A 24,646-nucleotide genomic window follows, 5' to 3' on the forward strand; every position below is an offset into this window, starting at 1 on the left:
GGATTACAGGCGTGAGCCACCATGCCCAGCGTATTTTGATTGACTTTTTAGACAAGCCCCGATAGCTTTTGCTGGAGTCACCAAGGCTCAGAGAGAATTCTAGTCAAGGAACATCTGTTGTGTACCTGCTCATCAGACATACAGAGCTCAGAGGGAAAAGAGATGAACAAGGAGTTAGGGGCCTGGTGGGGGTGTCAGGTTAATCCACTGTGGTGAGAGTGGAGATAAACTTATGGAAGACTGTTATGGGGAACCAGAGGACGAACGGATTTTTGCCTTGAGAAAACACAAACGGCTTCAGAAAGGAAGTGAGGACTAAGTTGGGGGGATGGAAGCCAAGAAGGCAAGGAAAAGAGGAGGTGAGGGGAGAGACATCCGCGCTGAGGGAACAGCATGTAGAGGCACAGAGCCCAGAAGGGAGAAAGAACGTGGTAGGCACAGGGAGCCAAGAGCATGTTGGAGGAAGAGAACCTGGCATGGAACGGACTGTGAGCCTTCAATAAATGTCTGGGCTCGGCCAGAGATAGAATGAATAGTTCGATCACAAATATGTTCAACATAGACTATTATGTACTAAGTACTTTGCAAGCAGCAGGGATTCAGTAGTGAACCAACAAGAGGCGAGTCCTCAGGGGGCTCTCGGTCAACGTAGTGGGTAGGAGTATAACCCATGAACAGTGAGGTGACAGGCCACCAGGATTGATGCCAGTGTAGACCATGCAAGTACTGTAGGTGTCTGGTGCAAAGTCGCAAAGCAAGGTTTGCTCTTCCCCATTTCGGGCTTCCATTTAGGTAAGAGAGGTCTTCTCTGTCCTCAAATGACCCACATGGAAGCCAGAGGTGTTTAACAGATTTGATTTAACAGATTAAAAAAATTAAATCGGGCGACGGGAAAAACAAAGTGTATTTAGATCTTTACTAAATGCCAACCACTGTAGTAAGTGGTTTCCGTATGTTAACACAATTAATTCTCACAATAAACTCACGAGGCACTATTATCATTCCGTCTTACAGGTGAGAAAGCTGAGGCTCACAGATGTCAAGTTGCCCACGGTTACACAGCTAGTTAAGTGGCAAAGCCAAAACTGGGACCGGTGCTCTTAACCATAGTCCTCTTCACAGCCCTCTCACGGCTGGATTCCAGTCTCACGTGATCTTGGCATGTCACTTGATCTGTTTCAGCCTCGGTATTTCCAACTGTAAAATGGGATCTAGGGATCCAACCGTCAACTCCTGCTTGCTCTGGCACAGTCGGTAGCGCAGCTTGTGGATCACCTTAATTTTTTTAAAGCAAATTCTTCCAGATCTTGATTTTTTAAAAAACCTTAGTATACACCAGAGGATCGTGGATCATCTTAACTGCAAGTCCAGTAGGTGAAAGCCACAGGTGCGGGCGTGGTGGCTCACGCCTGTAATCCTAGCACTCCGGGAGGCCAAGGCAGGAGGATTGCTTGAGCTCAGGAGTTAGAGACCAGCCTTAGCAAGAGCAACGCCGTCTCTACTATAAATAGAAAGAAATTAGCCAAACAACTAAAAATAGAAAAAAAGAATTAGCCCGGCATGGTGGCGCATGCCTGTAGTCCCAGCTACTCGGGAGGCTGAAGCAGAAGGATCGCTTAAGCCCAGGAGTTTGAGGTTGCTGTGAACTAGGCTGACGCTACAGCACTCTAGCCTGGGCAACAGAGTGAGACTCTGTCTCAAAAAAAAAAAGAAGAAGAAGAAAAAGAAAGCCAGGTTTCACCCAGTAAATGCTCACAGCTCCACGCTCCCGGCTCCAGACCGGTTTCCATGACAACCCGGCTAGCCACCATCCCAAAGCCGAATGCCACGCGTCACTTCCGGCCTGTTTGCTTCCGGGTCCCAACCTCAGGCACGGCAACAGCACTTTAAGCCCCAAAGCGGGGTTCCACCGCTTCCCTGCTCGCTTCTCTGCCCCCCGCTTTTTCCTCCCCCGCCCGCGTGTAGTCTCCGCCCGCCGCGGGCATCGAGCTCTGCTCGGACCCAGCGCGCAGCCGCGGTCCGGCCTTTCTTCGGGCCGCCTGTGGCGGGGGGGGGTAGTACTTCCGGGCCGAGTGTTTCCGGGTCGCTGTTGGGCCCCAGGTACTGGCTTCGGTTCCCTGCAGCCGGCCGGAGCGGCGAGAGCCCAGGCGGGCCCGGCTCCGGCGGCGGCCGTGCCCCCCGCTTTCTTCCCCCGGCTTTCTTCTCCCGGCCAGGACGTCCTCTGCGGCAGTGTCCGGGTGAGTGAGGGGCGGCCGCGGGCGGAAACCGCCTCCGGGGCTTCCCCGGCGGATTGGGTGCCCGGCACGGCAGGGCTCCGCGGGCCCGGGATTGGGGTCCCCTCGCGGTCGGCAGGGCGACGGGAGGCCCGCTCTTTTGGGGCTTCTGAGACTCCCAACCCGTCCTCAGGCTCCCCGTTCCCTCGGGGGCTGCCTTGAAGACTCCTGGTACCGGCCAACGGTAGCTCGGGGCAGCCCGAGAGGAACACCCCCTCTTCGGCGACTAGCCAAGCAAAAGGACACCCCGATTCCACCGTGAGGCACTTACCGCCCGGTGGTTCCCACTTCAGCCTCTGGCGGCAGACCGGGATTTGCACTCACTGTGTGACCTTGGCTAAGTTACTTCGTCTCAGGAGCCTCAGTTGCCTCATTTGTTAAATGGGAGTGTACCTGCTCTAGGGCCCAAGGGGGGATGGAATGAGGTAGTGCAGGTGGCCTCAGGCGTCCGGTAATAAATGTAAATGATAGGTCCTGTTACTTCCTTCACAGCTCCGTGGGGAGGGTCTGAGTTGGGGACAGGGCTGTGTTTCACCAGCGACGTGGCCTTCAGAGGCTGTAGGAATTACAGAGCTGGGAATAGCAGCCGCCAGCCTCGGTCTCCTGCAGGGAGGGGAAACGGCTTCCTTCAGAGCCTCTCTGAGAGGCAGCTGCCACTGGGGAAGTCGCTTTCAGCTCCGCTGAGGTTATTTTCAGAGGTTTGGAAGGCCTCTGTGTGAATTTCTCTGGAATCTAGTAGGGGTGTGGGGACCTTATGGTGTTTCACAGCCCGAGGAAGGTGCCTTGGCTGTGTCGGGAGCCTCCTGCTTGGGATGAGCGCTGAGGAGTAGGTGGGGAGGCGGAGGGGGTTGAACTGTTTTTCTCTGCTCCTGTTTGGAGGCTGAGGGAACTCTGAGGCAGCTGAAGCTAGACCTGGGATGTGTAAACCTGCGGACAGGGGCAATGTTGGGACCAAAATAGCTTCTGCCTGTGCAGGGAAGGGGGCGCCTGCAAGTGCTGCTTGGGGAACGTTTCTGCTTGGATGGGCCAGCTGAGGTAAAGCCAAGAAAATGCTTTACTTACCCAGAATCATTTCAGTTCCATTCAGCGGGACTTGAAACAGATGCAGTTTTCCTTTTAGATGTTTAAAAAATAATAATTAAAAAGCCACAGCCTCCCTGACTGTGCAATATCTGTCTCTTCATTGAGTTGCTTTTCAGAGGTGGCCCAGATTGTGGGTGCAGGAGGTGCTGATCAGGGCCGTTGGCTCTGGGCACCCACCTGCCTCTGTGTTCGGGATATTCACAGTGCCATTTTTTTTTCCTGTGCCAGACTCTCGCAGCTTGGCGTTCCAATCCTTGGGTTGCTTGGAGAAATTAACAGCTTCTGTCGCTGGGCTGTCTTGCTCTCCTGTAACCACGCTGTTTTTGCAGAGAGCGTGTTTTTTGTTGTTCTTGCAGAGTGCTGGGAATAAATTGCTGGCTCTGTGCTCCGAAAAGACATTAGCTATGACCAGCTACAAGGCAGCCTGTATTCTCAGAAAATGTATTCAGCAGGGATGATGTCAGCTGCTTTACCACTGGCCAGTCTCTGGCTAGCCTCTTTCTTCAGCCCTTAGCTTACATCATAGAGAGATTTGTGGCTCTCCCAGCCACATTTTGTGTGGGAAGATGGGAATTTTGCTACTATGGGAATTTTTAGAACTCAACTCTGCTCACTCTGCCATGGGGCATTCTAACTTAGCCAAGTACTTTCAAGTAGAGCTGTCCAGCAGATGCAGCAGAATGGCTTTGCTTAAAAGTCAGAGTTTTGGTGTCAGACCTAGGTTCAGATCTCAGATCCACTTTTTCCTAGCCTAGGGCAAGTGAGTTGTCCTCTCTGACCCTCAGTTTGCTTTTTAACCTTGGAATTGTCATTCGGATTTAATTGATTTTCATAGAGCAGTTAGCAGGGGGCTCCCACATACTAATCCTTGGTAAATGGTACTCATTGTGACAATAAATGAGTGAGATAGACTGGAGAAAGCCCAGGCCTCAGAGCCTGCGACCAGAGTTCAGATTCCAGCTATGACCCTTTCAAGCTCTGTTAGGCAGGTTGCTTACCATCTGAGCATTGGTTTTCTCATAGAGTTGTTGTGAGGATTAAATGAAATGGTGCAGTTAAAGCAGAAAGCCTAATGCTTAGCACATAGTAGGAAGGACCTCAGTAACTGTTAATTTCTTTCTCTCTTTCCTTTCTTAGTTATCTTTTAGCATATACTTTCTTTCTCCTTTTCTTTCACCTCCCCAGGTTGGTTCAAGATTCTTCTTACATGAGCTTCCCATTCTTGTTTTTGGGATTTTGAACACAAACTGGACTCTGTGGATCCCCTTTCCTTGTGTATTATTAGCCAGCAACAAACAAGGGTGTGGACCATGGTGCGATTACAAAGCAGCAGACTCAGAGCTGAGGGGCTGAGCTTGAGGGTGGCTGACTTTGTAAAAAATCAGCCTCTTTGAGCTCAAAGCTTACTTTCTTAGAGAAAAATCACAGTAGTGTTTAGGAGGTTTGATGTTCCTCTGTTTGAATAGTTCTCAAATGGACCAAAAAACAGTCCCTTGGGCCAGAGACAAGATGGAAGCTTCTCTTAGATAAATAAAGAATGGCAAATGGGCTGGTGCGGTGGCTCACATCTGTAAGCCCAGCACTTTGGGAGGTTGAGGTGGGAGGATGGCTTGAGGTCAGAAAGTTCAAGAGCATCCTGAACAACATAGTGAGACCCTGTCTCTACAAAAAATGGAAAGATTAGCTGGATGTGGTGGTACGCATCTGTAGTCCCAGCTACTTGGGAGACTGAGGCAGGAAGATTGCTTGAGCTAGCCCAGGAGTTTGAGGTTGCAGTGAGCTATGATGACACCATTGCACTCTAGCCTGGGTAACAGAGTGAGATTCTGTCTCCAGTGTAATGTAAAATAAAATAAAGGAGGCAATGGCAAATACATGTGGTATTATCAAGAACAGCAATGAGTATCTTCTCTTGGGTTGCAATACATTTATTTATTTATTTATTTTGGCATATTATGGGGGTACAGATTTTAAGGTTTCAATAAATGCCCTTTTCCCCCTCTCCCCCCACAAGTCTGAGTTTCCAGCATGACCATCCCCCAGATGGTGCACATCTCACTATTATGTATGTATATACCTGCCCCCCTCCCCCCACATTTTTATTTTTAAGAGAACATCCATATTATGATACTAGGTAATAAGCTCTTCCAAGTAGAATTGAGGGCAGGATATGTCTTCTTCACTGCTGTCTTCCACCCCACCTACCCACTGTCCCCTGCCCGGGGTCTGGCAGAAGCTGGGTCCTACATAAATACTTGTTGGGCATGGTAACCATGGAGTGGTGAAAGGGACTCAGGTTTCACATCAGAGGCCAGACTTGGGATTTTGGGCCCACCTTCTAACCTTGAGCTTCTTGCTTTGTATCATGCCAGCTTTTGGATTCTGTTTCTTCTCTCTCTAGCTGATCTCCCAGGAGTCTTGGGAGGTACGGATGAGAAACCAAAGGAGAGGCATCATCAGCACTCACATCCTTTGCATCATTCATCTCACCTACTTTATCAAACATCTCCTATGTGGCAGACTCTGTGTTAGTCATCATCATAACAAAACAGACTTGGTCCTTGCCTTTGTGGGGCTTACGGGGTAATGGGGGAAACTAGTGAATGAATAAAGTTGGTAATTTCAGATTGTGGATAATGTGACAGTGAGGGACTGGGAAGGTGGAAGTTGCCTGAGATGGGGTTGTCAGCAAGAGCCTCTGAAGGGCGACATTTGAACTGAGTCTTGAACCATGAGAGTGAGCCAGCTATGGGAAGAATCAGAGAAAGAACATGCAAAAGGAACAGCATGTGCAAAGATCCTGAGATGAGCTTGACATGTCTGAGGAACAGACAGAAAGGTCCATGTGGGTGGATCTTAGAAGGAAGACTGTTGTGAGAGTGAGCAGGAGTGTGACCATGTGGCCTTGGACAGGAGGTAGAATTTTCTCCTAAGTGGATTTATGTTTGCCTCCTGTGCTCCTCTGGCTTATTTGTCCCTGCAGTACTGGGCTCCCTCAGCAGGGCTGTGGGTAGGAGAATGTGGCCTCTCTGAGTCCCTAGTTCTGCTGCACACCCCATCTCTCACCCCACTGTTAATAGCCCCAGGAGTCTCCCCCAAACCATGGTGAAGCCGGGCCAGTGGCTCCTTGAGATAGGGATGATTTTATTGACCTTGTGACAGGTGCCCGGTTCATAGGCCTTTAGACCCTCCTGAGCTGAGCACAGATCTGCAGAGGCCTCTATAGGTCAGTCCCAGTCCCAGTCCTACTGCAGTGTCTTTCTCTGCCCCTTGTCATCTCCCACAGTCAGTCAGCAGACATTTGAGAAGCACATATGCTGCCCCAGGCACCACTGAGCTCACCTTACTGAGCAAGACGATCACAATCCCTCACCCAAGGAGCTTCTGGGCAAGAGCAATTGGACAGAGAGTGTGAAAATGCACATCCACCACCCAGTCAGAGATATTTACCCCACTCTGCTCTTGCCTTCTTAGGCAGGCATGGCATCTTGGGAGTACAGTACCTTCAGACAATAGGAATGGCTGTCAAGGGCTTACTTGGAGCCGGCACTCTGTGACCAGCTTTATATCCTGATTGTGTATAGTCCCCACACCAACCCTGGGCTGGAGGCACTATTATTAATCCCTTTTCTCAAATGAGAAAACTGACTCCTAGAGAGCTTGAGTAATTTGCCCAAGAGAAGTACAACCTGGAGACGTAGACCTACAGTAGACTACAACCTGGAGAAGTACACCTGGGTTTCACACCCAGGCAGCCTGGCTTTAGACCCTGTGTTCATGACCCTGTGCTCATGGCCTCCCCTGGCAGTGTCCCTTGATGAATTCAGATTTGCTCCCATAATTGTGGCAGCAAGAATATTGCTGGATCTGGGCCAGGTGCAGTGGCTCATGCCTGTAATCCTAGCACTCTGGGAGGCCAAGGCAGGAGGATTGCTTGAGCTCAGGAGTTCGAGACCAACCTGAGCAAGAGCCTGGCCCCATCTCTACTAAAAAAAATAGAAAAATTAGCCAGCTGTCGTGGCACACACCTGTAATCCCAGCTACTTGGGAGGCTGAGGCAGGAGGATCACTTGAGCCCAGGAGTCTAGGTTGCAGTGAGCTATGATGACAGCAGTGCACTCTACCTAGGGCAACAGAATAAAACTCTGTCGCAAAAAAAAAAAAAATATATATATATATATATATTTTTTTTTTTTTTTTTTTGCTGGATCTGTACATGTTCTGCCAACAGGTTGCTAAGCAGATGACAAGGTTGTATAAATCCTGCATTTCCCAGCTCAGAACATTGTGTCCTCTCCCAACAGGGGGCTGTAAGATGCTCTTCTGGTAAAGGGGAGTGTAGGCCATCAAAGGCAGACAGAAGCACTCCTAGGGGACAGCAGCCAGAGTGGTCTCTATTTTGCATTGTAAGTATGATTGTGTCGCTCTTCCCTTGCTTTAAACTCTTCAGTGGCTTCACATGGCTCTTTGAATAAAATATAAAATTCTGAATATGCTCTCAAGGCCTTGGGGAGGAGGAGCCTGCCCTTGCCCTCACTGCCAAGCTTCCTGCCTTAGACAGGCAGGGTGTGGTGGCTAAGAGCATGGACTTTGGAGCCAGACTGCTGGGTTCAGATCTCAGCTCTGCCTATTCAGAATTCTATAACCTTGGGCAGTTTCTGCTGTCTTTGTGTCTTCAGTTTTCACATGGGTACATTGGGAATAACAGTAGTACCTTTTTCCCAGTGTTGTTTAAGAAGGTTAAATGAGGTAGTGTGGGTGAAGGATTAAAGCACTTGGCATATCTGAGGTTACTTACCAGGGCCCTTCCTCTACTGTTACCCTTCCCCTATCGCGTGGCCTGACAAACCCCTCATCATTCTGTTACTGTCTCGGGGGGCTTTCCTAAACTCCCCCTTCTCCCCTCAAAACTAGGATAGGTGTTCCTATGATACTCATGATGAACTTTGTCTTCAGAAGTATTAATCATGTTTTTCATTTGTGAGCTCAGAAAAGTCAAGGACCATATCTGTCTTGTTTCCACTATAACCATGAACATAGAACATGTTCTATAAACGTGTTCATGAGTGAGCAGAAAGGGGCCCAGTGGGACCCAGTGTAGCTAAGTATAGTTCTGCTTTTTGTTTTGCCTTACTGGTCAGAAGCTGGTATGTGGACCATTTTGAGGAATGACATGCTGCTTCTTCTCCTTCTAGAGCACTCCGCTGGTCCAGGTGGCAGCATGTTAGTACTTCCAGCAATGTCCCCATCTTCAAACCAAAAGCCATGGAGGAGATAAGGTAGCCCCACCTTGATCGGATGGGGAAGCCCAGTTCAATGGATGCAAAATATAAGGATGACTTATTTCGAAAGTACGTGCAGTTCCACGAGGGCAAAGTGGATACCACCCCCAGCAAGCAGCGGCCTGGCGGCGATGAATACCTGCGGGTGGCAGCCTCGACCCTGCTCAGCCTGCACAAGGTGGATCCCTTTTATCGATTCCGGCTGATCCAGTTCTATGAGGTGGTGGAGAGCTCCCTGCGCTCGCTGAGCTCCTCCAGCCTGCGGGCTCTGCACTGCGCCTTCAGCACACTGGAAACCGTGGGCATCAACCTCTTCCTGTACCCGTGGAAGAAGGAATTCAGAAGCATCAAGGTGAGGTCCAGGGAGTAACCTCCATGCTGGTTTTCCTTCTCCCTTCTTGCTGCTTCCAGTTGATTCTGAGAGGGGTTGTGCCAGTCCCATCACATCCCTTCTCTGTTCTCAAACCCTCCCAGGTTCCCCCCTGCCTTTGGGACAACAAGCAGAATCACTACCATGGCTCCCTCCCCCTTGCCTGTCTCTCCAATGTCATCTCTGAACTGGTTTCCTGCACCTGGCTGCCACATCTTAAGCCAAAGGATTGGGAAGGCAGGGGCCAGGTCATGCAGGGCCCGGTAGCCCAGGGCAAAGGGTGTGGATTTGTTCTAAGTGGGCTGGAGTGAAGACAGTGCTGGGGTTTACATTTGAAAAGGATCTTTCTGGCTGTTGTATGGCAGACAGATTGTAGAAAAGCTTGGGTGGGGTGGGGAGACTGGACAGGAGGCTTCTCAGATGTCCAAGCCAGCTGAGAGGTGGTTTGGACTGAGTGGTAGTGCAGTGTAGAAGGAGCAGGGTGGATTCCGTGGTGGGGATGGCACAGGCCAGTGTCCACCAAGTCAGCCTCTTAAGACAGACATGTTATTCAGCCCTTTGTAGAAGTGCCAGAAAGGCACTCATTGGGCATTCTGCCTATAATCTGATCCCCCTTTAGTCGCCTGCCTTTGCTCTGGCTTCCTCTTCATATGGGGCTGGGCCTCTGTGCCCCACACAGAAGTGGTTTCATTCCCTACGTTTAAGAAAGGAGCTGAGGGGTAATTCTCTCGAACCTTACTCTGAGCTCGTAGTGAGCATGAGCTTCTGCCTTCTGCAGTGAGAAGCTCCTGAGCTCCTTCCCTTCCCTTTCCTCTCCCTACATGCTCCATTTTACACTTGGATGTCCCTTGCTTTGATAGTCTCTGGTGTGGGTCTCCAGGAGAAAATCCCACCTTTTTTCTACTCCTTTCCTTCTAGACCTACACTGGCCCTTTCGTTTATTATGTCAAGTCTACGTTACTGGAAGAGGACATCCGAGCCATCCTGAATTACATGGGCTACGTGCCTGAGTTGGGAACTGCGTACAAGCTCAAAGAGCTCGTGGAGACTGTCCAGGTGAAGATGGTCTCCTTTGAGCTGTTTCTGGCCAAAGTTGAGTGTGAGCAGATGCTAGAAATCCACTCACAAGTGAAGGACAAGGGGTACTCTGAGCTGGACATCGTGAGTGAGCGCAAGAGCAGCACAGAGGATGTTCGAGGCTGCTCAGATGCACTGCGACGGCGGGCTGAGGGCAGGGAGCACCTGACGGCTTCAATGGCCCGTGTCGCACTCCAAAAGTCGGCCAGCGAGCGGGCAGCAAAAGACTACTACAAGCCCCGTGTGACCAAGCCTTCAAGGTCGGTGGATGCCTACGACAGCTACTGGGAGAGCAGGAAGCCTCCCCTGAAGACCTCACTAAGCCTTCGGAAGGAGCCCGTGGCAGCAGACTTGGGCGACGACCTCAAGGACGAGATCATCCGCCCATCCCCCTCACTCCTGACCATGTCCAGCTCTCCCCATGGCACCTCGGATGACCTTCCACCTGCCTCCCCCAACAACGGCCTCGGCCTGCTGCGCAGCACGTACTTGTCCACTCATGATGACGTGGATCTGTACACAGACTCGGAACCCAGGGCTACCTACCGTAGGCAGGACGCTCCGCGGCCGGATGTGTGGCTGGTCAGAAACGATGCCCACTCCCTCTACCACAAGCGCTCTCCCCCTGCCAAAGAGTCTGCTCTATCCAAGTGCCAAAACTGCGGCCTGTCCTGCAGCTCCTCCCTCTGCCAGCGCTGTGACAGCTTGCTCACATGTCCTCCAGCCTCCAAGCCCAGCGTCTTCCCCAGCAAGGCCTCTGCCCATGACAGCCTGGCCCATGGGGTGTCTCTGCGAGAGAAGTACTCAGGCCAGAGTCAGGGCCTCGACCGGCTGCCACACCACCCAAAACCCAAGCCCTCCGCCACAGCCACCTCCCGCTGTGGCTTCTGCAACCGCCCAGGCGCCACCAACACCTGCACCCAGTGTTCAAAAGTTTCCTGCGACACCTGCCTCAGCGCCTACCATTATGACCCCTGCTGCAAAAAGAGTGAGTTACACAAGTTCATGCCAAACAACCAGCTGAACTACAAGTCCACCCAGTTTTCCCATTTCGTGTACAGATAGACTTGACCTTGCACCTCCCTGCTACAAGGGCTACACCACTGACCTCTGGTTTCATGGTGAAGGAGTATTAACGTGTTGATCTCAGAAGTGGAGACCTGCACCTGGCCGTGGAGGTGGTGGGGATCGTGGGCTGGCTGCGTCCACGTGGGAGTTCATTGAGCGACTCAGATATTTCAACTGATGGCTGCTTTGTCGTCTGACAAGGGAGAGGGTAGCACTTCCGTTCAGATTCGTTTTTGCTGATCTCTCCACTCCCTGTTCAGTTGGGTTTTCTTTCCTTTAAAGAGGATTGTTATCTCTGGGACTCGTGCTGCGCCTACTCCTCCCACCACGAGGCCAGCTTGGACTCGGAAGGGCCCTTCAGGTGAACGCCTGTCTGGAGTGGCGAGCTGGAGGCCTGTTGGCTTGTGAAATGAGCCCTCCTGCCACACTGGGCCTCTCCCAATGGTTTATCCTTTGGTCGCCCCCTTCCCAGCTGGACTCCCTGCACCCTGACTTTCCTGCCTCTCCAGGTGTCAAAGGTGAACCGAGTCCAGTGTTAGCTGAATGTCACCTTGTTGCCACCACAGCTCAGTCGGCCAGTGGTGTTTGTGAACGTGGCTCCAACACATTGCAGTGTGGACTTCGCACAGCAGGACTGACTTTCCCTTTCTGTTGTTTGCACATGCCCCTATTACTGTACTGTAAATAGATATTTTTAAGATTTATTTTTAAATAAATATTCAACTTGCCGTGTGTTTCAAAGTGGTTAAAAAAATTAATTATGTAGCTATTTATGAAAATGCCCTGGGTTCTTTAGTCTTCCAAGGGAGGGCCTTATGCCCTTTCATTTTGTGTCCTCCACTCACTACAGCCCGAGGGTAGAGTGGAGAGTTCGGGGCAGGGGAGGAATAGAGACAAAGTCCCTTTTTCTTGAGTTGGTGGAAAGCCACTGTCTTCCCTACAATAACTATCTAGATACCTACCTCCAATGTGCACTTAGGGGGTTAGAGCAGGCATTGAGGTCTGTGTGCCTGCAGACTGTGACACCTGGTAACGATTCAGGGACCCTTTGGATCCGTTGCCCTGGTCTTTGGCACTTGTTGAGCGTGAACCTTGTACTCCAAACTTCTTGAGTCTCATTTTGGAAGGAAAATAATTTGGGATTCCCACCACCCCTCCATCTCAGTCCTCTTTTCTTCACCAGTTTCCAGGACTCATCTGCAGCAACATTTGCGATCTTTTTGCACTAAAATTGGGCAGGGGCCGGCACGTGCCTGTCAGGCAGACAGCTCCTCAGCTGAGCCTAAGCACTTCCAAACTGAAGGCCCCTTCAACTCCTCTTGTGAATTACCAACCCCTGGATTTTTCTTTTGGGGTACAGAGCAGGAGTGGGGCAAGAGTTTAAAGCCGCTTCGTTGTGAATTAATAATATATTTAGCCATAAGTGTTGTGACGTATACTATGTTAAGAGATTTACATGCAGTGGGTTTTTCTGGGAGAAGGAGGTATTCAGCTCTTGAGTAAGTTTAAATCTGGCTGAATCCTGAGGCCACTGTGAATTTGCTGATGTTCTTCCAACTCAGTTGAGTGATTTTAAGGTTTTCCAAGTCTTATATGGCTCTTTTTTTAAATATATCTGGTAGATCACATGTAGATATACAATGTGTATATTAAGCTGAATTTCAACCAACTTTATTACTAAGACCAGCCTATCTGGGGCATTCATCTTTGATGTTCTTCCTATTCACATTTCAGAACCGCAATGCCTGGCCCACTCCTGAGAGCTCTAGTTTTCTAGTTTTCCATTTCCAGATTGCTCCAGCATTATAGTAACTAACTCTTTTAACCAACCGTGATGCCACGTAACTTACATAGTGGACAAAAGCAGGAACGATTAAACTCATCCTAGGAGGACACAGTCCAGTGTACCTCTCATCACGGAAATACTGTGTTCATAGGCTGGAATAGGAAATACTACAACCATGCTCCTTGGTGTGTATCTTATTGTATGAGGTTGCTGTGACTGAGACAGTTAAATATATGCTAATTTAAAAATGCAGATGTTTTGCATTTGATTTCTACCAAGAGTTGAAATGTTGAGAGATGATTAAAAAATAATAATAAAGTGTCTTCCATTGTTAAATGAAGTGTTTGGGGTTTTATGTCCCCCGTCCCCACATCTTTGAAGTTTGGTTCCTTAGTTTTGGTTTTTGCTCCAGCCATATTTAGTTCCTTAATGACAGGATTCAACTTTTCGCCTCCGTGAAACTAACACATAGCAGCCAGCATCTGAGTGCTATACCGTAAGCCAGGCGCTTTGTACACCGAGACTTTGCATGCATGACCTCATAATAGTCCCAGCCATCCTAGAAGATAGGTTACAGATGGGGAACCGGAGTGCAGAATTCAGACATTTCCCAAGGGTGGGGGCTGCATACTCCAGGAGAAATGATTGTTGGTGGTGACTGAGAGGTGTTAAATGACATTGAAAGATGTTATAAAAAATTCCATTTTTAATTCTTTCCATCCATTTAACTGTTTCAAGGAGGAAGTGGGTTTAATGCTACCTTGCCTTTAACAAAGAGGAAACAGGCATCGGGCTCAGAGCCTTTGGCGGGATCTTAACCAGGTTTTCAGTTATCTTTTATCTAGGGCAGGCATACTACTTTTCCATTTATGGTAGTGATAGATTTTTTTTTTTAAATCAATTTAAGGCATTTTTAAAAATGAAGATTGACTTAGAAGCAAAACACATGGCAGAAGTCTTGCGGAAGGGAGAAGAGCAACTGCAGCTTGTGCAGCCCTGGGTTTCAGCACCAGCGGGGCCTGGGCCCAACCTGCCGACCACGGTGCTGTGCAGCCCCCGGGAAGCAGCTCAGCTGTCAGGCAGAGCCTGAGCAGGTTTCTCCGTTTCGTGCACTGGCTGAACAAACATCCTGGCCTCAGCCAGACCCGAGTCCAGATGCTGGGGCTGCGTTTAGCTACAGCTTAGGAAATGGCATTGCCACCTGGGCTGTCAGGAGCAGTGGCTTCTGGGAGATGCACACCTAGCCCAGGAGGGCAGAGGAAGCCAGATGCTTGCTCCTTACATCCAAAGGGGAGCAGCAGCTTCAGAGCAGATTGCTTAATTTGTAAATGTAAATGACAAGCATATTTAAACTTCATCAGGTCCACCAGCTGTACAGCCTTAGCTCTGATGCTGAGCACCAATCTGGCACACAGCACGCCCAATTACCAAGCTCAGAGGGCTGAGAACTTGGGCAGACACCGAATCATATCCCAGTCTCCATTCACCCCTTCTCCCTTGGTATTAAAAGCCCTAGTTTTTAGATCTGTGGGCATCCAGAACAAAGACTGCATTTCACAGCCAGGTATGGTCATATAACTATGGTCCCTGGGTAGAAAGGTGCGTTTGGCTTCTAGGCCACATCCTTCAAAGAAAGGAGGTTGCCCTTCCCACCCTGCCCCTGCCTCCTGGCTGAAATGCTGTGACGCTGGAGGTGGAGAGGCTGTCTGAGACTGAGGGGAGCCAAGTGAAGAAGGGGGTGAGCCGTAGCTGGACAGGGCCAGCCTGATGCCCAGAGAGCTGCTGAGATGGCCTTCTGACTCTGCCCACCTCCAGGTCTGTTTTCGTTACAAATAAACTGTTAACCTTGTTTAAGCCACATTTTTTTCCCATTTGCCTATTTTATAAACCTTTTTTTACCTGGTGAGGTGGCTGGGTGACTTGTAATCCCAACTACTCTGGATGCTGAGGCAGCAGGATCGCTTGAGCCCAGGAGTTTGAGGTTGCTGTGAGCTAGGCTGACACCATGGCACTCTAGCCTGGGCAACAGAATGAGACTCTTGTTTAAAAATAGACAGATAGCCAGCCAACCCACTCTACTCAGGGCAACAGAGCGAGACTCTGTCTCAAAAATAAATAAATAAATGATAAATAAATACATAAAAAATCAGCCAGCCAGCCAACCCAATCTATGGTATTTTGCAGCCTGAACAGACTAAGACAACATTATCATCACATCTTACTTTTTAAAACAATTCCTTAGCATTGACAAATATCCAATCAATGTCCAGATGTCCAGTTGTCTCATAAATTCATATTTTTAAAATATGGATTTTCCTGTTTCTTTGCATCAGGGCCCAAATAAGTTCCCCACGTTGCAATTGGTTGATAGGTCTTTAAATTGCCTTTTCTCTATAGGCTGCCCCTTTTGAGTATAGGTGCTCCATCGTTCTTTTTTTCCTTGAGATGTATTTGTTGAAGAAATTGTCCTTTAGAGTTTGCCAGGGTCTAAATTTTCCTTATTTCAGCCTGTTGTTAAGCATGTTCCTCTGTTCTCTCAATTTCCAAGAAATTGGTAGTTGCTCTCCCTCCACTCCAGTTTCTTACTGTTTATTTGCATATACTGTACAAAAGGAGAAAAACAAACATTTCTTATGAGTGTGATTCAGGGATGCAGCTCCATGACTATGGAGTGAGAGTGAGTAACAGTGTGGGGAGGAGCTTAGTGCGTGAATAAGATCCCAGGTCCCAGACGGCTGGGAGTGGGTCCAGGTTCTCAGACATGCTGGCAACACATTTCAGGTCCTGTGTGAGGAGGCAGAGGAGGTTGCAGTGGGACTGCTGGGTCATAGAGTGGTTCTATTTTTACTATTTGGAGGAGCCTCCATACTGTTTTCCGTAGCAGCTGCACCACTTCACATTCCCACCAGCAGTGCACAAGGGTCCCAGTTTCTCCACAACTTTGCTAACACTTGTTATTTTCTGGGTTTTGTTTCTTTTTACAGTGGCCCTCCTAATGGGGGTGAGGTGATATCTTGTGGTTTTGATTTTCATTTCTCTAATGGTTAGTGATGATGAGCATCTTTTCATGTGCTTATCGGCATTTGTTTGACTTTGGAGAAATGTCTATCGAAGTCCTCTGCCCATTTTTTAATTGGGTTATTTGTTTTGTTGTTTTTGAGTTGTAGGAGTTCTTTATATATTCTAGATATTAATCCTTTGCCAGATACATGATTTGTAAATCTTTTCTCTCATTCTGTAGGTTATCTTTTCACTCTTGTTTCTTTTGATGCCCAGAAGTTTTAAAGTTTGATGTAGCCCCATTCGTCTACTTTTGCTTCTATTCCCTGTGCTTTTGGTATGTCATCTAAGAAATCAATGCCAAATCCAAGGTCATGAAGCTTTTCCTCTATGTTTTTTTCTAGGAGTTTTATTTTATTTTATTGTTTGAGACAGATTCTTGCTCTGTCACCCAGGCTGAAGTGCAGTGGCATGATCATAGCTCACAGTAGCCTTGAACTCCTAAGCTCAAGCCATCCTCCTGCCTCAGCCTCCCAAGTAGCTGGGACTACAGGTGCATTTTGTAGTTTTTAGTGTACAAGTCTTTCTTGGTGCTTGGTTAAATTTATTCCTAAGTATTTTATTCTTGTGATGTTATTGTAAATGGAATTATTTTAATTTTTCAGTTTTATTCATTGTTAGTGTATAGAAACTGATTTTTGCATGTTGATTCTGTATCCTTCAACTTTGCTAAATTTATGTATTAGTTCTAACAGTTTTTTAATGGACTATTTAGGGTTGTCTACATATAAGATCATGTCTTCTGTGAATAGAGGTAATTTTATGTCTTCCTTCTCAATTTGGATGTCTTTTATTCCTTTTTCTTGCCTGATTGTTCTGGCTAGAACTTCTAGTTGAATTCAAGTGGCGAATGTATGTATCTTGCCTTGTTCCTGATCTTATAGGAAACATCTTCAGTCGTTTCCCATTTGAGTATGATGTTATCTGTGGGTTTATCATTTATATATAGCCTTTATTATGTTGCAGTAGTTTCCTTCCATTCCTAGTTTGTTTTTATCATGAAAGGGTATTGCATTTTGTCAAATGCTTTTTCTCCATCAACTGAGATGATCATGTGGGTTTGTCTTTCATTCTGTTAATGTGGTGTATCACATGGTACTTGACTCTTGAGGTTTGCACAGGTTTGGGTTTGATCTTTTTGGTAAGAATACCTGATAGATGAATTCTTTTAATGGGAGGCATATAATGTTGAGTTCTCTCCCTTTGGGGAATTTTTTTTTTTTTTTGAGACAGAGTCTCACTTTGTTGCTCAGGCTAGCTCACAGCTAACCACAGCTGTGGCGTCAGCCTGGCTCACAGCAACCTCAGACTCCTGGGCTCAAGCAATCCTTCTGCCTCAGCCTCCCGAGTAGCTGGGACTACAGGCATGCACCACCATGCCTGGCTAATTTTTTCTATATATATTAGTTGGACAATTAATTTCTTTCTGTTGATAGTAGAGACGGGGGTCTCGCTCTTGCTCAGGCTGGTTTTGAACTCCTGACCTTGAGCAATCCTCCCTCCTCGGCCTCCCAGAGAGCTAGGATTACAGGCATGAGCCACCTCGCCCGGCCCTTTGGGGAATTATTAGTAACAGCTGGTAAAGCTGTTGCTTCTTACTTAGATCCATTATTTCACTGGAAGTTGCAAAATGGAGATGTTCCAATTCTATTATTTCTCCTTTGTTTGGCAACTGGAATACTTCTATAAAAAGAAACTTCCCTGTGGTGGTAATTATGTGAATCTACACATCTGATAAAATTATGTGGAACTAAAAATACATGCACACATACATATACGAATGCCTGTAAAATTGGTGAAATCTTAACAATGTGGGAAGATTAACATAAGAAAGAAAAAGTAGGCCGAGCACAGTGGCTCACGCCTGTAATCCTAGCACTCTGGGAGGCCAAGGCAGGCAGATCATTTGAGCTCAGGAGTTCAAAACCAGTCTGAGCAAGAGCAAGACCCCCGTCTCTACCAAAAATAGAAAAAATTAGCCAGGCATGGTGGCGCATGCCTGTAGTCCCACCTACTCGGGAGGCTGCGGCAGGAGGATCGCTGGAGACCAGGAGTTTGAGGTTGCTGTGAGCTAGGCTAATACCATGGCACTCTAGCCCGGGCAACAGAGTGAGACTCTGTCTCAAAAAAAAAAAAAAAAAAAAGATAAATAAGCAAAACTGATGAAATATGAACAAGGCCTATGGATGTGCCAATGTCAATGTCTTGGTTGTGATACTATTCTACAGTTGTGTAAGGTGTTACCACTGGGGGAAACAGGGTGAAGGGTACATAGGACCTTTCTGTACTATTTTTTCCCCACTTTCTGTGAATCTGATTTTTTTTAAGTTAAAAAGAAACTCTCCTCTACTATTTGACTACCAATGGTATAGTTTAAGAAAGGTAGGATAAATGCTCAATTCTTCCTTTATTTTTACTTAGAATAATGAATTGATGCCTTCTGTTGCGTGGATGCCTTCAGTCTTGCTCTGTTGCGTGGGCTATAGCACAGCGGGGTCATCGTAGCTCACTGTGACCTCAAACTTCTGGGCTCAGGCGATCCTCCTGCCTCAGCCTCCTGAGTAGCTGGAACTACAGTTGTGCGCCACCACGCCTCACTAATTTTTTCTATTTTTGGTAGAAATGGGGTCTTGCTCTTGCTCAGTCTGGTCTCAAACTCCTGAGTTCAAGCAATCCTCCCGCCTTAGCCTTCCAGAGTGCTAGGATTACAGGCGTGAGCCACTTTGCCTGGCCTTATAATCACATTTTGAAAAGTGAAAATAACATGTATGTTCCTTATTATTGAATTAATAAATGTTCTTTATGACAAATAGAAAATTATGCAAACAACATCTTAAAAATTACCTATAATCTTTCCACTTGGAGAGAACCAAAGTTAAATCTTTGCATCTATCCTTCCAGATTTTTTTCTATACACACACACCATTAACTTTGAGAAGCAAATGCTGTTGATATTGCTCTGAAATTTGCTTTCCTCACTTCTTGAAGTTGGAACAAGATCATTTTGTTTTGATTAACATAAAACCCCACCGGAAGTGGCATAAACAATATATATTGTCTCATATAACAAGATCCAGAGGGAGGCCAGTTCCAGGATTGGCTCATTCACTGCCCCAACAGCGTCATTAAGAGCTCACAGGCCTTCCGTGTGTCTGCTCCGCCACCCTCAGCATGTTGGCAAGGTCTTTCCTCCTGGTGTCCAAATGGCTGCAAGCAGGTCAGGCATTACATCCTCATTTAACTGGAGGCAAAGGCCAGACAATGGGAGGAGGATGCTTCCCTTCCTTGAGTGTCTTTTTGAGAGTGAGGAGACAGTTTTAGAAATTCCCTAAGACATTGTTTCATACTCCTGCCTAATAAGGTCATAGGCCCATTCCTCAGCCAATCTCAGGCAGGTAGAGGGAATGACCATGAACCGTTTGAACTGAGGATGGGCTGTCCCCTTTGAAGCGTATGGTCTCCCATTACACTAACAAAATGGGTTTTCGTATGACAGGACGGTACAGGGAAGAAGAAATAGTGGTTTGGGGGGAACCAATAGTTCTGTCGCATTAGGAATTAATGTGTTTAAGAACTAGTATGGCCGGGCGTGGTGTCTCACGCTTGTAATCCTAGCACTTTGGGAGGCCGAGGCGGGCAGATTGCTCAAGGTCAGGAGTTCGAAACCAGCCTGAGCGAGACCCCGTCTCTACCAAAAATAGAAATAAATTAATTGACCAACTAAAAATATATATACAAAAAATTAGCCGGGCATGGTGGCGCATGCCTGTAGTCCCAGCTACTCGGGAGGCTGAGGCAGTAGGATCGCTGAGCCCCGGAGACTGAGGTTGCTGTGAGCCAGGCTGACGCCACGGCACTCACTCTAGCCTGGACAACAAAGCGAGACTCTGTCTCAAAAAAAAAAAAAAACAAAGAACTAGTATGTGTGTTTTTAAAAGCATATAATAAATTTATACTCTTTTGATTCATTTTTAGCCATTTTGACATCTTAAACATTTAAGCATTGGGTGAAATTTTTATGTCTCTCTAAAAGTGGCAAGATGCTAGCCCAGTACATTCAGAACATGTTTACACATTCTTAAAATTTTTTTTTTTTTAGACATGGTCTTGCTCCGTTGCTCAGGCTGGAGTGCAGTGCTGTGATCTTAGCTCCCTGTGGCCTCCAACTCCTGGGCTTGAGTGATCCTCCTGCCTCAGCCTCCCAAAGTGCTGGGTTACAGGAGTGAGCCACTGCACCTGACCAAAAATCTTTCATTATTGGCCAATATTCTATAGTTATTTATCTAGCAATTTGCTATTGATGGGCAGAGAGATTGTTTTGTTTTTTTTTTTTTTTGAGACAGAGTCTCACTTTGTTGTCCAGGCTAGAGTGAGTGCCGTGGCGTCAGCCTAGCTCACAGCAACCTCAAACTCCTGGGCTTGAGTGATCCTTCTGCCTCAGCCTCCCGAGTAGCTGGGACTACAGGCATGCGCCACCATGCCCGGCTAATTTTATATATATATATCAGTTGGCCAATTAATTTCTTTCTATTTATAGTAGAGACGGGGTCTCACTCTTGCTCAGGCTGGTTTTGAACTCCTGACCTTGAGCAATCCGCCCGCCTCGGCCTCCCAAGAGCTAGGATTACAGGCGTGAGCCACAGCGCCCGGCCTGAGAGATTGTTTTTAATTTTTCCTAATTATAGATATTGCCAGGATGACAATTCTTGAAGCCAAATTCTGGTGCACGTCCATTTCATCCTCTAAGTGCGATTGCTGGGGTACTTTCAGGCTCTCATAGGTGTCACCACATTGGCCTCTGGAAAGTCTGTGCCAGCGGGCCCTCCTGCCAGTAGATATGAGTGTGCGCTTCATCTCTGTCACAAAGTAAACCAGCTGCATTTTTTCTGGCCTTTCTTTTTTTGGTAAGCAAAGGCTTATTTTCTTCCCCATTTACGTCAGAGCGTTAGGCGGCAGCTGCCTGTGTGCTCAGAGGGTTCCTGGCCCTTCTCTCCCGGGTACCAGGCTGGTCCCATCCGATGCTGAGACCCCAGGTTTGCCAGGTGGCCTCCCTGGGCAGGGGAGTGTGGCCGATGCCTGCCTGCTGTCCTGCAGGTCCCTAAATATTCACAGAGGACTCCCACTTGCCAGGCACTTACTGTCACCTAGGGCCCCAAAGTGCCACATTGGCCCTGACCCCACTGCCCTGCATATCTCCTGGACCTTCTCTAGGCCAGAGGCAGAGGGCTGCGTCCCGTAGGGGCAGGGGGTTGCCTCCCAGAGGCAATGGGCCCCCTCCAGGCCAGCCTCAGCTCCCCTTGGTGCCCCTGTGGAATGAGTGGGGGGTTGTGAGCCCTCAGCTCTGCGCGTGACCCTGCCCCTTCCCCAGATGTCTGGACTCTAAGGAGAATGTTTTCTTAAGGAGAATATTTCTTACCTCAGTTGCTCCCCCCTGAGAGTTTTTTCTAGCAGTCTAGAAAGTTGAAGCATGAGTGAGAAATACGCAGTCACTCTGCGGGCCCCAGCCTGGCCCCCTTGACTGGGGGACTCCCTTTGCGCCGCTGAGGCCACATGTCAGTTACCACTTGTCATCGCTCCTGCAGTTCTTGTCATGGTAGAGAATTATTTCTCTGAACCTGAGTATGCATCAAAAGTGGGCAGAGGGGAGCCCGCAGAGGCCTCAGGAGCCCCCTGGGTGGGCGAAGCCCAGGGCTGGCAGGGACTAGGAGACTGGCCCTTGCCTCCTGGCTGGGGCAGGACAGATTCTCCTGCCTGGTTTCCTTTTCCATTACATGCATTTTTGGTTTGTGCCTGTTACCATAAGCAGCTTGGATGCCTTCTAGAAATACGTGCGGGTAAAAATAAACTCATGCCCCAGACTTCCCACACATAACGTCACCTATCAGAGGGTGTGGACAGGCCCCAGCTCCTGTAGCAGTGCCGGTTCCCGGTGGCTCCCACCTGCAATCCCAGCACTTTGGGAGGCCAAAGTGAGAGCACAGCTTGAGGCCAGGAGTTGAAGACTGCCTGGGCAACAGAGCGAGACCCTGTCTGTACAATAAAATAAAAGGCGTGGTGGGGCATGCCTGTAGCCCCAGCTACTCTGAAGGCTGAGGCAGGAAGATTGCTTGAGCCCAGGAGTTCAAAGCTGCAGTGGGCTATGATACTGCACTCCAGCCTGGGCAACAGAGGGAAACCTGTCAGAAAAAGAGAAAAGTTCCCCCTTTCACTCTCTGACGGAGGCCCTGCCAGGGACTGATCTGTGATCCCAGGTGGCCCTGCCGACTGGCCAAGGAGAACTGGACCACCGAGCCCGGAGGAAGGGCTCGCCGCACCTGTGAGGAAAGGGTGTAGGCCCGGCTGGGGGCTGAGCCCACCTGCCTGGCCTCCTGTGCTCCTCACCGAGGGCCAGAGGCTGGACTCAGACTCAGGCCCGCCCGACTCAAAGCTCCTAACCACTGCATCCCAAGGGCTGCTGGCCCAGAGAGGCTGGGAGGCCTGTGACACAGTCAAGGCTGGGAGTGTGTGACCCGTGCAATCGCAGAGCCGCCTGAACACGAAGACAGAACCAGGCTCGGATTCAGCAGCACCCACTTTTATTTCTAAACAAGCATCCAGCATCCAGTGACATGACTGTTTCCCACCATTTGGGAATCCTCTGCCTGAGTTGACAGCTGCACGGGCCCATCTCTGGCCCACCTTCCCCCCCCACCCGTAGCCCCCCAAGAAGAGCAGCCAACCACTTCTCAGGAGCCAGGCCCCCACATGCCTCTCACATCTCACTTGGGGGAGACTAAAGAATAAGCCTGGCCTTCCCAATGGTCCTTAAGACAAAACAAAGAAACCAGTGCTTTTAAAAACCCTGCTTTTGGCCGGGCGCTGTGGCTCACGCCTGTAATCCTAGCTCTTGGGAGGCCGAGGCGGGCGGATTGCTCGAGGTCAGGAGTTCAAAACCAGCCTGAGCAAGAGCGAGACCCCGTCTCTACTATAAAATAGAAAGAAATCAATTGGCCAACTGATATATATATAAAAATTAGCCGGGCATGGTGGCGCATGCCTGTAGTCCCAGCTACTCGGGAGGCTGAGGCAGAAGGATCACTCGAGCCCAGGAGTTTGAGGTTGCTGTGAGCTAGGCTGACGCCACGGCACTCACTCTAGCCTGGACAACAAAGCGAGACTCTGTCTCAAAAAAAAAAAAAAAAAAAAAAAAAAAAATAAAAACCCTGCTTTTACAAATAAAACAAAAAATTACAGGATTTTGATTAACCTTGAGAAAGTATCAAGCCTTTGCAGAAGCCCTGCTTGAAGAAAACGTTGACAGCCTTTGGTGGCAGCCACGGCCACCCCACTGTCCAGTGTGGAGTCCTCCCCACCCCTCTGCGTGCAACCTCGCAGGGGCGATGGCACCTGCAGGGCTGGCAGGTGACTTTTCTTCTGTCCACCAGTGCACACCTTTGGTGCAATCTCAGGGCCACAGGGCCCCAGCCGCGCTGCCCTGAAGCCAGCCAAGCTCGTGCAGAGCTGCCTCCCCGGGGACTGCGGTGGCTGGGGTGGGACCGTGCGATGTGGGTAGGGGATGTTAGAGTCTGCCTTCTTTTGTTACATGACCGATGACATGAAGTCTTTGACATCTAACTGCATGTCTGGGAAGTGACAGGAGCCTCACTGGAAGGGAGCCAGGCTCCTCATTCCTTTACTTCTGACTTCTGCCTTTACTTCTGACTGCGACTTTTCATTTAAACACCTCCCCTAGGGCTCTGGAGACTGGTCCCCAAGAGCAACTTCTCAGTGATTCTGGCTGCTGTGTCAGGAGCGTTTCAGATTTGGTTTCCTACCCACCAGCCAGCAGGGGAGACATCTGCCAGCATTTTGAAGAGTGGGGGGAGGAACAATTTTCTCTTGTTTGCATTTAAAATCCTAATCAAAGCAGATAGCTAGATTCTTTCTCGTACTGGAATCAGGGAGAGTATGACGCCCAGAGCCACGCCAGGCCCCACCTGCACCTGGCCAGCCCCCTGCCTGCCTCCCTCCAAAGCAGCGGGGTCCCGGCGTTAGCCACCCTGCCGAGGATTCTGCCAGGCGTGGGGCCCCTGCGGGAACATGGATTAGAGACTTCATGAGGCCACACCTTGCTGATGGCACCTCTCACGAGGGTTTTGAGGTGCAGGATCCCCACTCACCCATCTTTCAGCCTTCGATGGCCCACAGAGGACACTACCGGCAAATCAGGGCCTCTCTGGGCTGGCTCAGGGCTGTCCCTGGGCCTCATGCCAGCCAGGCTGGGCACAGCCAGCACTCCCACTGTGAACAGGGTGGCTGCCCTGGGGCAGGAGGACTTCAGGTCTGCCCCGGGAGGAGAGTCTGATGGAACCTCACCACCTCACCTGGCCTGGGCCCAGCCCACTGCAGAACTTCATCTCTGAGGCCCTAGGAGCAGCCAGCTCCTTTCCGCAAAGGCCTCACAGCTCAAGTTGCAGGGGACATTTGTTCTGAGGGTCCTACAACCAGAGTTGCAGAACGCATGCAATTTATTCCAAGCGGCTGTATGACATGGCAGAGCCTGCTGTGGAGAGCTGCCGGGGAGCCCTGGTCCACGGGCTGAAGGGCTGAAGGGCCAGCTTCCCCGCAGCGCCGCTCGCTCTAAAGCACATCCTCCCACGTGCTAGAG

General features: G+C 49.1%; 1 protein-coding gene across 2 annotated transcripts; it reads left to right on the top strand.

Annotated features, from left to right (window-relative positions):
- Positions 1–2,079: 2,079 nt before the first annotated feature.
- SPATA2 (spermatogenesis associated 2) lies at positions 2,080–11,881 on the top strand. 2 transcript variants are annotated; one of them, XM_012766165.3, is made up of 4 exons: positions 2,080–2,237; positions 7,661–7,762; positions 8,552–8,990; positions 9,927–11,881. In XM_012766165.3, the coding sequence occupies exons 3-4, from the start codon at positions 8,655–8,657 to the stop codon at positions 11,148–11,150; spliced, it is 1,560 nt and encodes a 519-aa protein (XP_012621619.2). In that variant the 5' UTR covers positions 2,080–2,237; positions 7,661–7,762; positions 8,552–8,654; the 3' UTR covers positions 11,151–11,881. The 2 variants fall into 2 exon arrangements, with proteins under 2 accessions (XP_012621619.2, XP_012621618.2); XM_012766164.3 differs by lacking the exon at positions 7,661–7,762.
- Positions 11,882–24,646: the final 12,765 nt, after the last annotated feature.

This window comes from Microcebus murinus, chromosome 16, assembly GCF_040939455.1.
Source record: "Microcebus murinus isolate Inina chromosome 16, M.murinus_Inina_mat1.0, whole genome shotgun sequence".
Lineage (NCBI taxonomy): Eukaryota > Metazoa > Chordata > Mammalia > Primates > Cheirogaleidae > Microcebus > Microcebus murinus.

Bases quoted from the DNA above. Each gene is read 5' to 3' on its own strand.
- SPATA2 (XM_012766165.3), top strand. From the start codon at position 8,655: ATGGGGAAGCCCAGTTCAATGGATGCAAAATATAAGGATGACTTATTT. The intron at 8,991-9,926 runs GTGAGGTCCAGG...CTTTCCTTCTAG, and splicing joins AGGAATTCAGAAGCATCAAG to ACCTACACTGGCCCTTTCGT.